Genomic DNA, 17,994 nt, shown 5'->3' with positions numbered 1-17,994 from the left:
TCCAAACAGGGTAAAGGGCCTTACATTTCCCTTCTTCGGAGAGCAAATCTAGTCACCCTTAAGGAAATGAGAGTACAAATTTCCTTATTATTTTGCCAACAATATCGTGCATAACCCTTATACTACTTCTCCTTTCCCTAGTGAATATTTACCCACCCGCCACGTCAGGGGCGGATTTAGGATTTTTTTTTTTGGGGGGGGGGGGTTACATGAAAGGTTACTCCGATAAACTTGTGGACAAAGAAATACCAACAATTTAAAGGGAACTGCAACAATTTCTAAGTCGTGGGTAGGTAGTGGACATGGACTTTAATTTAATACAAAATCTGATGAGTTCTATTGAAATTAAAGTCAATTAGAAATATTGATACAAAAAAAGTAAGTTTATAAGAACCACCTCGCCATAAAACACAATTAAAAGGTTGTTCACCCTCTACAAAAAAAATAATATATTAAATCTTTTCTGCATAATTTTTAGCATTTGCACTTCTGGCGACTATAGCGAGTTACTTAAACTTTGAATTGTCAAAAAAAAACATTAGTACCATATTTTGGTATCATATATTCTTTGGAACTAATTGTTGATTAAACATTAAGTAATAGTTCGTTTGATGGTGTAGCAGGAAAAATAGAACAAAGAAATAGAAATATAATGCTTTCTTATTGTTGCTATTAGCAGCGGATTAAGTCAGAATTTTAAATCTCCCCTTCTTACGAATGAAAATTTTCGCCTCCCAGTTGGCATTTGTGGTAATACGGACAGATCCCCTTGATAAACTTGAATTTAATTAAATACTTTTTGGGGACATGTCATTAATAAAAATCTAATAGAGACTGCAAAAAGTAACTGAAACCTTGTTTGCAAAAAGAAACAGCCTTAATAACTAAAAACTTACTAAAAACTCGACTATTAAAAACCAAATATAAAAAAAATTCGTCCCTAATAGAACCAGAGCAAGCGGTCCCAACCACAAATCTACTACTATGTCAGGGGGAGGGTGCCCCCTGCATTCGCCACTGCCCCACGTTCTAATTCAACAAAAATCCCCCTTCTTGCCCAAATAAGAGTTTCCACTGAAAGATATAGAAGAACGTTCATCCTTCACATATTTGAAATTTTAAATTACTAACCCTTCGCTCTTATCGCTCCACTTTTAACTTATAGTTTTAATGCTTATTTTGCAACTGCAAACTTTACAATTCTTGCAAGGTAAACTAAATTGTCATTTTGTTTAAATTTGTTTTCCCGGTTTTAATTTACGACTTTTTTACTGATTGCAATTTTATGAGTTTAAACTGGTTTGATATTTATTACTGTGGCATTCACCATTTTTTTAAATTTTTTTATTGAGATTAAAATGTGAATTTTGGCCCTTTCTGGTAAAACCAACAATAGTGAAATTAAACTAACCTAAGTAGATACCGTCGGAGCGTTCTGTTGTTTTGGGATGAAAATATCTTTAAAAGTTATCGAACATTCTTTCTCTATAGCAGAAAAGACAATTATCAAGAATTAATAAGGTACAAGTTGTATTAATTGCAACCCAGAATAATTCCCCATCCTGATAATTTTGATAGCAGTAAATCAATGACGTAAAATGAAAGACAAAGAAAAAACTTACATGTGGCGAATCACGAGCTTTTCATAATTCTCAAAAAGGTAAGGCAGATCCACAATCCAGCGTGAGCCTTTTAGAAGGTCTGACCCCAAATTTCTTCCAGAAGTGATAACTTTCAACACAAAAGGGGAATTTGTTCCAATTCCTTCGGAACTTGATTCGTCGTGAACCGAAGCATCCGTTAAGTCTTCTAACATATATTTTGGTAAACGCGGTCTGCCTCTAGCCCGATAATTTAATTTCAACTTTTCACGATGGGCCTGCACATTTGGCAAATGGAGCCCTCGTATATTTCTTTTTTTTCCCATGTTACTGTGGTCAATAACAAGAACTATATAAGAACTTTATTAGGGTTTTGACCATTTTTATCGGGGTTCACTTACTAAAGGGTTGAATTGTTTCTTGGAAAGGCCTTGGACTTGAGACTGGTCATTTGACTGCTTTAGTATGGGTAATTTTAATTGGGGTTTATTTACCAAGGGGTGGGATTGTTTCTTGGAAAGGCCTTGGACTTGAGACTGGTCATTGACTGCTTTTGTAGTTTGCTTTGGTAGTTCTACAGCAAGACTCGGGTTCTGCTATAACAAATTTAAATATTCTGGGGACATTTTGTTTCGTTCATTAGTTATTTTGTTTCATTCATTAGTTATTAATTAGCTTGTTTTATATATTTTTAATTCTTATTTCAGTACGAAGATTATGCAAAATTGTACTTATACTACAATACATAAATTTGTCCTGAAATTATTTTAATTAAACCAAAACGATAGATCAATCTTTTTAAAATAAAACCATTGCTTCTTATTCGGCCCTTGTGCTGTGTTCAATTTATCTCTAGGATTAGACGCAGCTTATCCTTAATTATTTATACAATACACTTTTCTTATATATTCATTAACCGGCAGTTTGGTGTCTGCACCTTACTTCTTCTCTAGACTCTGTTTAAACAGGTTAGAACTAAATAATGCTTGACTGAATCGCTCCTGAACAATCCGAGTGGTTAGCCCCTTGGTGTAATTTTTGCATTCTTAGATGCTCCGATTACAGCTCAATCTAACCTTTTGAGGGGAAATTTTGATTTCGGAACACAAATATGTAAAGTATTTGAAGGGACTGCAGCCAGGAGGTATATATTATAGAAAAAAGCTTCTTATTGATGAATAGAAAATTTTTTGATCTATTTTTTTTTTATACCCACAACAACAATGTCAAGCATAGCAATCTAAAATGCAAACCCGAAACAGGTTTTATAATTATTTTGGAATTATAAAAAAAATAATTGTCGGCTTTAAGATTTGATTATGCCAAAATATTCACCAGATTTTTTTACTTCTATTGACATAAAAACCGCCAAAATCACTAATTCAGGAACGTCAGGCAAACTCCAAATGTTTAACATGAGAGGTATAGGAAGATTCTTTGCGAGTCTGTCCAGCCTTAAGCTGAGAAATAACTTGGAATTGGTCTTGATGCTCTTAATTCAATTTCGTTTCAATCTATGACAAACTAATTTTTTTCAACAATTTTCGTTGATAGGGGGTTGCAATTTCATCAGACTATGGCCTAAAACAGATATATTTTGGAAGAAATGAAAAGCATTGAATATAATTGGGTCATTCGACAAGTTTTAATATAAGCTAGGACATGCATTATGAATATTCACAGAAAACAAGGTACTAGTATGGAAAGTGAAAGTTAATTGGCCCTGTCCTTTTCAGTACACACCTTTCATTGTGCATGATCACAGTCATTTGGATTAAATCAGTACTTAAATTCAAATTTCGCTTAAGAAAAAGATTTTTTTAAGTTGATTTTTTTAAACCAAGAAATTGCATATAGAATTGACCAATTTTTTAGAGTAAAACGTATCTTTGTAATGGACCTTACAATTGTGCCCAGTTTCAATTTCTCTTTCATTTTAAATTTATTACCGCTAAAACGCCTTTCATTTTGGGTATATTTCCACAATTTTAAGTTTGATTGAACTCACCCTTTCAAATAGAATTAGCAGTTATACAATAGCTCCCCGTCCCCATCTAGCGTAATATGAAACCCGATAGGTTAAAATGTACTTTTCCAACTTTTGGTCAACAATTTTGTGCGTCTGGATCACTGTGATGCAGCGACTTAGTCAGGTTAAAATCGACTGACAAATATACATAATATACCTACCGAGAACCCGAAAAGTGCGAAAAGCATTCTTCAATCCTGGACGAGCAACTGTTTTAGCCTTCAACGAGTGATTTATTTCGCACTTGATGTGAAATATATTTTGCAAAAAGAAAACAAAATTGTTCGTACTAGTTTAATATGAAAAATGAAGTTTTTCAAAGAAATTTCTGAGCAACTTGATCAATGAAAGTTGCTAACTTGACGTCGCGGTCACTGATCCCTTGGCACTCATGAGTAGCAAGAGTGATGTTCACCTTGTTATACACATTAAACCATTCTGGGTGATGATCCGTCTTTTCAGCTTCGAGGGCAACCATGGACATAAATCCCCAGGCCTAAAAAATTATTTGTTGTAGTTTTAAAAGCCGTTTGCGCTGACAGCCAAAAGTAAATTAGACAAAATTCACAAATTGACTATTTGCATCCTTGAATGACCACTCTAAGACATAGAGCTAGGCGATTGCACCCTAAATTCCAAAAATATATTTTTTTACATATGGAATTAGATGAGAAAATCGAACTGTCTAAAAAAACAGCAAAAAAAAACAACAAAAAAACTAGTGACCCGGTAGCAATTTTTGCAACTATTGTCAATGCTATCACACAATATACACTAAGCTACTATATAATGAGTAGCATACAAAAATAAAGTTCCAAATATTAATATATCATGTTTTACTGAAAAATGACAATCCAAAAATGAAATTTGATCCTTCAAAAAAAATATTTTTTGAACACGCCCAAAGTTTGTTTAACGGCAAGTTTTGGAACTGGTATCTTTACTCCTGGTAAGACAAGAAAAAGTAACATTAAACATGGATGGCTTTATCAATATACTTTTAGTTTATCTATAACTCTAAACAATATAATAACCCCTAGGTGCGATCCAGGTTTGACAACGGGTTTGACGATACAAGAAAAAATCATACACTGGGAAATTTAATATACGAAAAATTATACGAAGAAAAAAAGTTATATACGAATGGGCCACGTTGAGTGTACATATGAGGGGCCTTCTTCCTCCTCCACCTGTATTTACGGCCTCGGGCGAGGGTGCTCCAGTTTCTATTATGGACCCCCACGGACAAGGTGACAAGGACAAGGTGATTATGCTTAGCAATGCAATGCCTGGCTCAAATTTCACAAGATATGAGCAAGATTACAGCAGCAACAAAATTGGCGAATTATCATAAAAATATAGGGTAAAGCTATAATAGTTACAATATTCAAACAGCAGGTTTGATCCTAAGGATCCTATATATATATATATATATATATATATATATATATATATATATATATATATATATATATATATATATATATATATATATATACTTTTACTTAACAATGGGCGACTAGGGTAACAATCCCTTTTAAGTGATTATGTTCTGAAATGCAATGCCTGGCTCAAACGTCACAAGATATAAGCAAGATTACAACAACAACAAAATTGGTGAATTACCATAAAAATATAGGGTAAAGCCATAATAGTCGCAATATTCAAACAGCAGGTTTCATCCTAAATGCCCCCCCCCTGAAACTCATTCAAGCATAAATTTTGTATGAGAAAAAGGAATCCCTCCCAATTTCTTAAACTATTCCTCATCGAAATTTTTGCACAAATTGGCAAATTTTGATTGAGGTTTTTTCATCCTGATTTTCGGCTCCATTCAGTTAATCAGTTAACCCCACCCCCCGATACTTATTCAAGTATAAATTTTGTATGAGAAAAAGGAATCCCTCCCGATTTCTTAAAAAATTTCCTCATCGAAATTTTTGCACAAACTGGCAAAGCTTGATTGGGGTTTTTTCATCCTGATTTTCGGCTCCATTCAGTTAATCCTACTGCGCTTACCACAGTTTTCCAATTTTCTGTAAAGAAAATTCAATTTCAGTAATAATAAGCTTTCAATTAAATTTCAGTAATATTAAGCTTCAGTCATAAAAAAAATAATCTTCAGTAATAAAAAAATCAAGCTTCAGTAATAATAAATTATATTCAAAAGTCACATAGAATTCGTTTTTCTTTTTAGTACAGTTTATTGAAACCACTTCGCAATGGCTCTAACTTTGTTCAGGCATAAAATACTAAAACCCTCTGACTTTTACCGCCACATTCTCCCACCTTATCGACAACACTTGCAAAGTAAATTAAATTATTATTCTAACTAGAAATAGTGCAATCATAAGAATAGAATAGGTTTTATTTACACAATCTTTCGTAGTCATAAAACTAAATGGCGCTTGTGCTTACAAAAAAGAAAAAAGGATTAAATCAAACGACAAAAAAAAAATCAGAAGGCAAATAGTTTAAAATCAACAATTGTTATACTTTGATACAAAGAAAGGGATGAATGAGTTGGAAAAACGATTTGTGCGTGAAGGAGGTGCTGCTAATCTGTCAAATTTCTTCAACCTAGTACTTCGATGTTTCACTAAAACTGGTGGTAGTATCGATCTGTATTTATCACTTCTGAGAAGATATTGGCCAAATTCAAGGATCAAACTGAGACGACGCTCTTGAAGAGAGGGAATTTGTAAAGTGGATAATGCTAACTTATATTCGGTAAAAGCATCGCACAATATTACTTTGACTGCTCTTTTTTGTATTGACTCAAGCTGGTCACTTAGGTAAATAGTGTTATTGACTTGTGGGCCCCATACGGGACATGCATACTCTAAAATTGGTCGAATGTAAGTAAGATAGGCTATCCTTAGTTGTGTCACTGAAAAACCAAATCGACGCATTAGTATAAGTGTCCGCATCGCACTATTTGCCTTTTTGATAATTGTATCGACATGAAGGCTGAAAGAGCAATCGATGCTAAACTTGACACCAAACACTACTGCCGAAGATTCACTAGGATAAGGAGGAGGAGGGCACACAAAGTCTCTCTTCAGGGGATTAAAGCGAAGGATTTTAGTCTTTCCTTCGTTGATTTGGAGGCTGTTCGCAGTACATTCATCTTTGAAGTTTTTGATTATTTCGTTACAGAATTGGGGGACAGCCTCAGACTTCTCAACAATGTACTTCAGTAGGACTGACAAGTCGTCTACATACTTAAATCTTTCTTCATAGCCGGAAAGGATGAAATTTATCACTGCCAAAAACAGTAGACTAGCGAGCTTAGTACCTTGTGGGGCTCCGCATGTAAGCTCGACCCATTCGGAGTCGGTATCTCCTGGGAAAAGACTGTAAACGCACTGATAGCGGGCTTGTAAAAAATTGATCACTAAAAGGAGAATATGTTTTTGCGCACCCATGGTGCGTAGATTTGTGATAGCAACGGAATGGCGAATAAGATCAAAAGCCTTTCGGTAGTCTACGAGGAGAAGGTCGACTATAGCACTTCCTCGGTCGAGCCAGTCGACAATGAGATGGTACATCCGTACTAAATAAACAGTTGTGCTGCTGCCTCTTAAGCATCCATACTGATACGGGTCTAGATGTGCAGAGACCTGTGACATAAGTTTCCGGTAAATAAACGTTTCTGCAACTTTAGAAAGGTTCGGAGTTATTGATATAGGCCGGAGTTGATCACAAGATTTTGGACACCTTACTTTTGGAATAACGCGGACATATGCTCTTTTCCAAGCACTAGGGAATACTTGCTGAAGGAAACATTGGTTGATTATAGAAGAGAGTGGCTTAGCAAGAAAAATGGCGAATTCACGTAACAGCTTTACTGGAAGCTCACCTGGGTAGGACGCACAGTTCGCTTTCAGTCTTAGGAGTTCCTTATAAACAGTGAATTCAGAGACCTCACATACGTCCTCAATCTCTGCACCAGCAATGATAGTATCAATTTCTGATTTGGTGATTGATGGAAATGAGGTACAAATGTCAGCAAAAAAAGAATTGACTTCATTAGCTGAGGTTAAGGTACCGTCCTCTTTAAGGAGCCTTAGATCTCTGAGTGTTGTCTTACCGGTAAGTCTTTTTACTGAGGAATGCCATTTGTGGGGGTCTATTGTGAGTAAGGGAGTAATTTTATCCCTCACATACTGCCTCTTGGCACGCTTGTTTAGTTTAACAATATGATTACGCAACTTGGCTGAAGCTACGGTATCACCAGCGATATGAAGGCGACAATGGGTTTTTATTAAATTCTTTAGATCATTGGTTATCCACGGTTTATCAGTGTCACTCACAGTAATGACTTTTACGGGAAAACAAGTCTGAAATTGCTCCTGAAGCAGAGTATTCAGCTTATTGACTTTAATATTAATATCCTGTTCAGAGCAAATGTCCTCAAACTGATAATTACCGATCCAGCGACCAAATGTAGATATCGAGTCCTCAGTAAGTGGTCGCACCGTATACTTGACTCGTTTTGGCTTCGGAATTGCCGAACTGGCTTCCCAGAAGATGATAAAGTGATCAGAATTCAGAAGGGGTCCTAGGGATCTCGGTGCGTAATAAAAGTCTGTCAAGTTTGTAAGAATCAAGTCAAGTATGCTGCCACTTTGATGGGTAGGTATTGTAACGGCTTGTCGCAAATCTAAAATATTTGAAACCCATTGCCTATTAGTTTGATTGAAGTCTCCGGCAATAACAAAGCCAGGAGAGACATGCTTGCGGCGCATTTTGTCTACGAAAAACTGAATGTGTTCAATCAAGTCTTTCCTGTTTTTAGCACTTTCAGGATAATAGACCGAAGCAACAATTAAACATGAAAATCTTTTTGATAAACGTGTAGGTTTGCATTCGGTCCATAATATTTCGTGGTCGGAGTCAAAAGGTTCACTTAACAGCCTTGAGGATAGGTCATTACGAACATAAAGTCCAACGCCTCCTCCTCGACGATTCAAGCCACGATCGTGACGCGTATTAAAGTAGCTTGTGTAACCTTTGATGCGCGCCGATTCGTCAGAAGTGTCCCAACATTCGCTTATTATTATTATTGAGGCGTTGTTCTGCCTGGCAACAACTTCAAGTGCATCAGTTTTGTTATTCAAAGATCTAGCGTTACACACAAGTATATTTGGCAACTTACTTTTAGCTAAAGTTCGTTCGGGCTTAAGAACGGGCGGGCTATCCTGGAAGGGGCACACGGGAGTTTCGTCAAATCTCTTCAGACTCGGTATTTTAGGTGCTCTGGATATCTTGATTTTCACCAGGTTTCGCTCAAACACTTGTTTTGGCGAAGAACAATAGTCACGGCTTGTCACTAGTACCGAAATAGCACACCCCGTACGCCTTCTCCTTTCATTTTTCCCTGCCCGACATCCACGTTTCTTTCCTGTCGGATTGTTTCCATTGGTGGACGATGCGCCACCTGTGACTTCTCGCAGTAAGTGCAATGCAGTTAGCGTAGTCAAGATAGATGGTGCCAAAAAGGTAGAATGGAAACGCAACTTTATTAAGTCATTTTTTGGCACAGCGACGGCTTCAACAGGAGTGATTCTGGTACTCAAAAATAGAGCGAAAAAAACTGCATAAGTCAATATCATTCTCACCATGAAAAACCAACTTCCGCGCACAAATAAAAAGGTAAACTATGGTAGGATGTTTTGCTAGCCGGCCAAACTCGAAATTCTCTGTAAAATTTTGAATGGGTAGGATAATGGGAAACGAGTTAAAAATTCATGAACGGTAATAAACAGAATAATAAACAGAAATAAACAGAAACATAAATAGAATAATTAACATAGCTAATAAACAGAAAAGAATAAAGAAGCGTTCAAATTAGCTATCACCACCAACAAACAGGTTCTCTTGATTTTTAACTTAGCTAAGCTAATTTTTGAGCTTATTTCGGTTTTCTAAGAAGTTTCCAAGAAGTAAATATAAAAAAAAATTAGAATCAGGAATAATAGACAGAAAAGGCTAGAAAAAAAAGAAGACGGTTTCCTAAGCATAAATAAAATTTTTCAGGGAAATTTGCACATTAATGTTTAGTCTTTACTAACATAAAAGGGTAGTGTACCAGAATGGTAGAGAAAAGGCTCGCAAATGTTTTTTTAAGGAAAATCAGCTACTCTTGAGACCATATTAGCAAGAAAATAACTATTAGACATTAATACTAATGACTGCTTATAATTCAGGACAAGCTTATTTGCCCTCAATTATTAACACTCATCACTCAAAGTTTGATGCTTTTCTCATTTTTCAAACTAGGAGTCACAAGAACAAGAAAAAAAAATACCTGATTAAAGTTTTTAAAAGCGAATTCTTTGTAAAGTGCATCACGATCGTTCACCTCTTTCCATCCATTAGAAAAGACGGGAGATAATTTGACAGTCCTATCTTCACCAGTCAATCTTTCTGCAAGCTAGAGGGGGAAAACAATTTTATATAAAACAAAAAGTAGTAAATTGTTTTCAGGAAAAGAGAGACAGACCAATCAGTGCCAGATTTACATTATAAGTGTCGTTATCAATAAAATACATCAATTCCTTGTACACACAATGGAAATCTAGCAAGATTTTTCACTAGATCTCATATATAAAAATTCACAGGTCACAATGTAAAAAAGAAAAAAGCACACAAGCTCTCGTAAGATCAAATCCATTAGGAGGACCAGGAGGGACATGTATGAAAAACCTGAACAAGCCTCTCTTCAGCCTTGAATAAAAGAAGGCGAATATTTTTTATGTTATTCTATTAAAACGGTACACTATTAGTTTCAAGCCTCCCTGCAATCGTAATTATCCGCAGTTGCAAGTAGCATCAGTCGCAAGTGTTCACAATCACAGTGCCCCGGAGTCACAGTTGAAGTTACGGGAAGGATCTTACCATAGAGAACATTTTCGTGGAGGAAAAAAACTTTCCACCTAGGAGAACCACATTTCCTGGCATTATTTAAAAAAAATCAGAAATTAAGCTTTTTAAAAAACAAGTTTTTTTCAGCTGAAAAAAAGGAGCAGAATTAAAACTTAAAACGAAGAGGGATAATTAAGTATATAGGGAGTTTTCCCTTTCTGAATAAATCACTCTTTACGCTAAAGTTTGAACTTGGGTTGAACTCCAATTATTTAAGAATCACACCTGAAACACGAGCGCGGCTTAATTGGAATTAAAATTAATTTTAAAAGTTCTAAAGAAGTTTTAGCGTAACAAAAATTATTGCGTACACCATTTCAAAACTTCGCTCTTTGCGCTCTTCTTGGTTAAGCTGCCTATAGGAGGGCGGGCGAGGTCTGGTCTAAATCACTCATAAATTCATCTTTCTGACTGGTTTCATAATTCTGCCGTAGCGTGTTTGATGAGCTCTCGCTGTAGGAGTTTCAGACCGGTGTTCGAGGCTAGTCTGGAGAGTGTAGTTCCCTTTAGACACAGCAGAGTTTACAAAAGTTCTTGCAGGATCTTGCTCCACACTCACTACAGGCAACTGCTTTACAGTATTTACATACGAGCTGCATGTTTTCCGGCATCTGTTCTTGACAGTTATAACAGCTGGCCGGTCTGTTCTTTCAAACAGTTCGTGGCAACGAACTGTAGTAAGGAGCGTACCGGCTCAATAGTAAACGAAAGTCTAAAACACGGAATTTTGATAATATTAGATACACCAAGTGAATCGGATTTTTATGCTGATTTTAAATATATACGTTTCATCAAATTTAGTCTTATCCATCAAAAGATGCAAGCCTGAGAAAATTTGCCTTATTTTGGAAAATGGGGGGAAACACCCCTAGAATCTCAGATCACATCATCACATTCAGCGTATCAGAGAACCCCACTGTAGAAGTTTCAAGCTCCTATCTACAATATAGGGGTGATCGTATCGACCCAGTGGTCCTAGAATGTTGCGAGAGGGCTCATTCTAACAGAAATAAAAAGTTCTAGTGCCCTTTTTAATTGACCAAAAAATTGGAGGGCCCCTAGGCCCCCTTCCACGCTCATTTTTTCAAAAAGTCAACGGATCAATATTTTGAGATAACCATTTTCTTCAGCGTAGTCAAAAAACATAATAACTATGTCTTTGGGGACGACTTACTCCCCCATAGTCCCCGGGGGAGGGGCTGCAAGTTACAAGCTTTGACCAGCGCTTACATACAGTAATGGTTCTTGGGAAGTGTAGAGATATTTTCAAGGTTTTTTTTTGTTGGGGGGATTTTGAGGGGAGGGAGCTACGTGGAAGTATCGTTCCTTGCAGGAGAATGCCATGGGGGAAAATAAATTTCATGAAGGGGCGCAGGATTCTCTAGCATTATTTAGAAAAAAAAAACAATGAAAAAGTCTTTCAACTGAAAGAAAGGAGCAGCATTAAAACTTAAAACGAACAGAAATGACTACGCATATGAGGGGTTCATCTCCTCCTAAATACCTCGCTCTTTACGCTAAAGTACTTTCAGTAATTTCAACTATTTATTCTACGGCCTTTGTGATTCTGGCGTCATTTTTTATGAATTGAGACAAAATTTAAGCTTTAGTGTAAAGAGCGAGGCATTAACAAGTAAGTAAGTAAAGTAAGTATGACGGCATTAGACCCTTAAGGTTCAAACCGGCGGTGCTGATCTCTGTTTCATGGCCCTTCAGCGAGGAAGTGCAATGGGGGGTTGGGGGCCAACCATCCTGTGCTTTCACACACCCTTCCTGCTTACCATCCCCAGATCTCTCCAGGTACCCATTTAGAGCTGGGTCTACTCTGGCTGAGCTTACAGAGTCACGCCACTGACCCCCGTCCCAAACTAAATAACTGGTCACAATTGGGATTGAACCCGTGCCCCTTGGACACAGAATTCCCACGCCAGGGGACAAACTCACTCATATATGTAATAAAAATATAGAATATAAAAGTGCGTTACGTAAGTTAATTCGTAAGGTACGTATATTTTTTACTAACAAAAATGTTCGTGAGAAATTAAAAGTTCTAGTAGCCTATTTAAGTAGCCAAAAAATTGGAGGGCAACTAGGCCTCCTCTCCCAATTTCCTTTTCACAAAATCGTCCTATCAAAACTAAGAGTTCGTGGTAACAAGCTGTGGTAAGGAGTTACCCGGCTCAATAGTAACCGAAACTCTGAAAACGGAATTTTTATACTAATAGTAAATCAAAAGAATTGTATTTTTATGCTGATTTTAAATATACAAGTTCCATCTAGTTTTGTCCTACACATCAAATCGAGCCCAAGAATATTTGCCTTATTTTAGAAATTAGGGTGAAACATACCCTAAATGTCATAGAATCTTAACAAAAAATCATACCATCAGATTCAGCGTATCAGAGAACCCTTCTGTAGAAGTTCCAATATCTCATCTACAAAAATGTGGAATTTTGTATTTTTTGCCAGAAGACAGATCACGGATGCGTGTTTATTTGTTGTTTTTTTTTTGCTTTTCCCCAGGGGTGATCGTATCGACCCAGTGATCCTAGAATGTCACGAGAGTGCTCATTCTAACGGAAATTAATAGTTTTAGTTCCCTAAGTTCTAGTTCTAATTTCGTTTTAATTATGCATGTGCGGTGAGCCAAAATCAAAACATGGATTAATTTAACTACGTTCTGAAATTAAATAAATAAAAAAAAATAAATAAAATTATAAAATAATTAAAAAAATAAAAAAAAATTTTTTTAACTGCAAGTAAGGAGCGACATTAAAACTTAGTACAAACAGAAATTATTCCGTATATGAAAGGGGTTGTCCCCTCCTCAGCGTCCCGCTCTTTACGCTAAAGTTTGACTCTGTCACAGTTCTACTCTTTAAAACAATAAAAAACTTGCGCGTAAAGAGCGATGCGTTGAAGAGGGGACAACCCCTTTTATATACGGAATAACTTCTGTCCGTTTTAAGTTTTAATCTCAATCCTTACTTGCAGTCAAAAAACTTGTTTTTTATTTAATATTAAAAGAGATTCAAGTACCTGGACAGCCAAATTCGTTTCTATATTTATTCATTCATTGAATAGCTTCCTTACTTGCCATTTCAGTATCATCATTATATAAGTCTACGACTTTCTTAAATAGCTTACTGTGGATCTTCTCTTTGACCACTTGTACTTAGAAGGTGATGGAAGATCATTGACAGTGTGCTTCACAAATAGCTTCTCTCATTTGTGTAGTCTTGGGTATATTTGACAACAAAATGTCCACAGCTTGAAGAATCTACTTTTGGAGTAATTCCATACGAGCCAACTTCAAGTTCTATATAGCGTTTATCAACTTTATTCGTCAGATATTTTAGGTTAGAAAAAACTAGCCTCCCTTGAGCATGGTTTAATGGGTTCAGGCTATCAAGAAGATAGAAAGTTCTCCTCGAGAAATCACATATTCCCATAATGTAGTGATTCTTGGACTCCCTATCTGTTATATCACACATATTGACACACAATGGAACAAACAGAACACGGCAATCACGCGAAACATGACTAAATCTCTCTCTAGGCCCTTCTGGATAAAACTTTAAAGAATCAGAACTTGTCAAGTTGAAAGTAAAGTAACTATCGATAGTTCTCGCTAACACACAGCTAGAAGTAACAAGATTCACGAGGTAGGAAACCATTACAGTTGTGAGCCGAGTCCCAGGTCTCAGCAGAGATTCAAGGTCTTGAAAATAAACGTAAACACATTTGTGTCCCTTAAAGGAAAAACAGTAGCTCTTCACCAAACTAGTTTCTTTGCGTTTTCTACGATAGCAGAATTGGTAGATTTGACCGCTATTCCAAAAAGCCTTTTTAAAAGCTGGATCACCTGCTTTGCTTCGTCACACAATTCATTTAAGGGACCTGTAAACGCATAACCATGAAAAATTACTGTAGGAATTGTAGCCTGGGTTGCTTAAAAACGAATATTCAGTCTCCTTACCACTTTTTGGGGTTTCACCAGTTGAGTGGGGCTAAACAGCCTTTTTTTGTACAGTCTTCACAAAATGTACATCTTCCGTGCAAGTTTTGAATTATGATATCGTTAGAGATTCTCGATTGGCACTTGGAAGTCTTTTTAAGTGAAGCTACTTCATTAATTTCTTTGTTTTCATTTCTAAAACCTGTTTCTAAGGTATTCTGTTTCCCGCTTGTTTTCAAAATAGCTTTTGATGTTTCATTTATTGACGATGAAAAACTCCCCTCATTCTGATCATCACTATCAGCAGTAAACGACAATTCATTGGCTGCTAGAAATCTACAGCCAGTTTAATATTGTAATAGTCCTGAATGGTTACTGAGCTTTTTATTCCAGACCTCGCGTACCTTTTTGATCTTCCCTTCAAGTTCTTGAGAGTTTTCAGCTGCATAATTGATTTTTCGGTTACTAGTGCATATCCTCGAGACATTAAAACAGCTAGTTTGCAAGGATAACAAAATCACAAGAAAAGTCATAAACTTCGATCAAGCTTTTCCTCTTAATACCCTTTGTAACAATTTTATTTCCTCTAACAGTGATTATTTCTGCACGTGGTGTCACAACCTTAACCTTCTTTCCAGTCACATTTGAAACAAAATCCACTTGTTTTCCGTTGCAAAATGTAACATGTCCATTTCTCCATAGAGCTTCTGCTATGTCAACTATACCACGTGACTGGCGGTCTTCTTTTGTCGTATTTTTTTCGCAAAAGGAATCTGATCCGTCTATTTCCTTGACCATACGCATCTTGGACCGAAACATTTCATTCCTGGATTCAACTGGATCTTTTCCCTTCTTGATATGAACTATATATTCTTTATGTGCCTTCTCAAGGAGTTTATAGTCTCCTATTCCCTTGTATCCACGAGATGCGTCTGTATAATATTCGTCGTCTAAACAAAGAAGGCCCAAGACGCATCTCTCCATTGGTACGTCTCGCTGTTGTTGTATAACTCTTTTCATCACAGCATGGAATGAGTCTTGGTATTGTTGGTTATCCCGGAGATTGGATTAAAATCAGGGATCTTGGAAATGATAAAGGCACAGTCATACTTCAATATGTCAGATTCCAAATTATCTCGAAAGTAGTTAAGTGCAGGGATGGACCATTTCACAAGTCTTTCATTTCTTATCTGGTAGTAATCATCGTCAATTTTCGATCTTAGCAACTTAAGAATATCGTCTTGAACTACCTTGATCACTCAAAAACGCATTTCGAGGTGAATTGTGCTTGGTGGTTTCTTCATAAGAACTATAAACAGCGTTTCGTGCGAACCAGCTGATCTATTTGTGTGAAGTAAAAATGCAATTGGAATGATAGGTGTTGTTCCTTTATGATCGAAGTCAGGATGTCGGAATGTCAGAGCTGAAACCCAGTAATTTCTAATATTTTTAAATCCCAGTAATTTGATAACAGAACAGTATCGGGATACCATATTTTACAAAGTATATAACTTATAATATAGCAAATTCTGATATACAGGTGACGACTGCTTCTCCTTGTCCAAACAATTTTTCTGTCAAAACAAAATCAGTTTCTATCACAAGATATCGAATCATGTTACATGTGTCTTTTGATATCATGCATTTTATTTTCTGACGTATTTGCTTTAAAGTGTGTTTGGTAACCATCCTTGTTGATTTTAGCTCCCTGTTATTCATCTTCTTCCGTGGATTTCCATATTACACTTACCATTTCGTGCTCATATTCTCTCGAATACCCCTTCTTACTTCTTAGAACCTTGAGTTTTTCATTTTTTTTCTTTGTATTTGTTAATGAACGATTTGCCGCGAGAGCCTCTTTTCTTCGTTTTTTGCCCCATCATCCAAATAGAACTTATAAGTGAAACTAAAAAGAAACATATCGGAAACTATAACCACAATTCTTTTAAAGGGGATCCGAACTTAAATGAATAAACTATTACTAGAGACTAGTTGGATGTCAAATCCCCCTAAAAAAGGGGCCGAAACTGATTATCTTTCAATGGCTTACAACTTACAACACTAAGTAAATGAGATAATAAATTCTCATTCCATATATCTCACAGCTTAACAATAGGACTTAATCTCTTTATAAATTTGAAGTAGTAAAACAATCGTCAAGTGCTATAAGGAACCTAAAATTGTACGTAGGCTACCTGCAAAAATTGTCCGAAAAAAACAGATAGTTTATTTTGAATTATTTTTCAAAAGAATACTGTATTATGTACGAAGCAGCATTTTTGTTCGCTTTAAATCCAGAAAAATAATTAGAAATTGCAGCAAATTTGAAGTTGAAATAATTTCTGCTTTCCAAGTGGCATAAATCTTGGACTAAAGACTTAAGCAAGAATTTTCCCCAAAATGTTGAAATATCTACTTGAGCTGCTGTCAGAAAACAAAATAACTTTGTCTACTTGAGACATAGTTCTTTAAATCTAACATCAGTTTGAGTCACAAATACTTTGGTGTGTAAACTTCGAAAGTAGTAAAAGTACGTTAGATACATAATTAAGTTCTCAAGTTCTGTCAAAAAGCCCATTTCCTAGATGATTACATTAATATTACAAATTCTGAGTATTTACAGTAGTTCCCAGTGTTTGCTGTAGCTGACAGATTAAAATAGGTCAGTTACTGTCACATGCTTCGGTGTTTATTTTCTTGTTTTAGTGAATATAGGCCATTGTTTTAGATTACTTTATTCAATCCTTATTCTATCCTCGTCTTATGTACATTTACTGTATTATATGTGTAAATAAACATTTTTATACTCTACACAAAAACTTTATGAAAGTTAGAGACGCAAGACATCCTCTACCGGTCGAACCCCAGATTGTTGGCCAACGCTACCATAAGACTCTAAAGATGAGAGCAAAGAGAAAAACCCAATTTACAGAGAGTAGAGTAGGGAAAACTTTTACAGGTGTAAGATCGCGTTGATGGAGATCTAAATTTGACAGATCCCTCACGACTGAAATCTAGACTCGTCATATCAGGATAAACATAATGAAATTTTAGAGATGTCATTGGAAGCCTGGTTCAAAGAAAAATTGAATAATGCTTCATTTTCCTTTAAAAAAGGGATAGTGACTCGCATCAAAAGGGTCCGTTGGTTTGCAATGCACGAGGGAGCAGCAAAAGCATTAAATTTTTCGAATAAACACTTTCGCTGTTCTGAAGAACGTGGGTGATAACAGTTTTCATCCAAACACTCATTCTTAGTTTTTGGAATTTTACCACTTCTTTTAGATTCAGGATAAACGTTTATTCTTTTCCTGTAACACACAAGTCCTGACACTCAGTGACGTAATTTGTTTGGCGGACTGAAAAATTGATTTATCAAACAGTTCGTGGTAACGAACTGTAGTAAGCAGCGACCCGGCTCAATAGTAACCAAAACTCTAAAAAACGGAATTTTGATACCAATAATTACATCAAAA

The 17,994-nt window shown here is 36.1% G+C and overlaps 2 protein-coding genes across 3 annotated transcripts in view; both read right to left on the bottom strand.

Annotated features, from left to right (window-relative positions):
• Window positions 1-3,862: 3,862 nt before the first annotated feature.
• The window catches only part of LOC136041745 (pterin-4-alpha-carbinolamine dehydratase-like), a 38,027-nt gene continuing 23,895 nt past the window's right edge, over window positions 3,863-17,994 (bottom strand). For both annotated transcript variants that reach the window (XM_065726498.1, XM_065726499.1), the window contains exons 3-4: window positions 9,944-10,069; window positions 3,863-4,126 (exon numbers count right to left, since the gene is read on the bottom strand). In XM_065726498.1, the coding sequence (XP_065582570.1) occupies window positions 3,947-4,126; window positions 9,944-10,069 (306 nt within the window). In that variant the 3' untranslated portion in view covers window positions 3,863-3,946. The remainder of the gene's footprint in view (window positions 4,127-9,943; window positions 10,070-17,994) is intronic.
• LOC136041749 (uncharacterized) lies at window positions 4,294-9,248 on the bottom strand. The gene is made up of 2 exons (XM_065726504.1): window positions 7,276-9,248; window positions 4,294-4,315 (listed from the first exon to the last, which is right to left on the bottom strand). The coding sequence occupies exons 1-2, from the start codon at window positions 9,246-9,248 to the stop codon at window positions 4,294-4,296; spliced, it is 1,995 nt and encodes a 664-aa protein (XP_065582576.1).

Source organism: Artemia franciscana, unplaced genomic scaffold (genome assembly GCF_032884065.1).
Source record: "Artemia franciscana unplaced genomic scaffold, ASM3288406v1 PGA_scaffold_36, whole genome shotgun sequence".
Classification (NCBI taxonomy): Eukaryota; Metazoa; Arthropoda; class Branchiopoda; order Anostraca; family Artemiidae; genus Artemia; species Artemia franciscana.
The sequence above is the reverse complement of the archived record's forward strand: the minus strand, read 5'-3'. Positions and strand labels throughout refer to the sequence as shown.

Bases quoted from the DNA above. Each gene is read 5' to 3' on its own strand.
- LOC136041749 (XM_065726504.1), bottom strand. From the start codon at position 9,248: ATGATATTGACTTATGCAGTTTTTTTCGCTCTATTTTTGAGTACCAGA. The intron at 4,316-7,275 runs TTACCGGAAACT...CTGTTTTTTTAG, and splicing joins AAAGTTGCAGAAACGTTTAT to ACAGTTCGATTTTCTCATCT.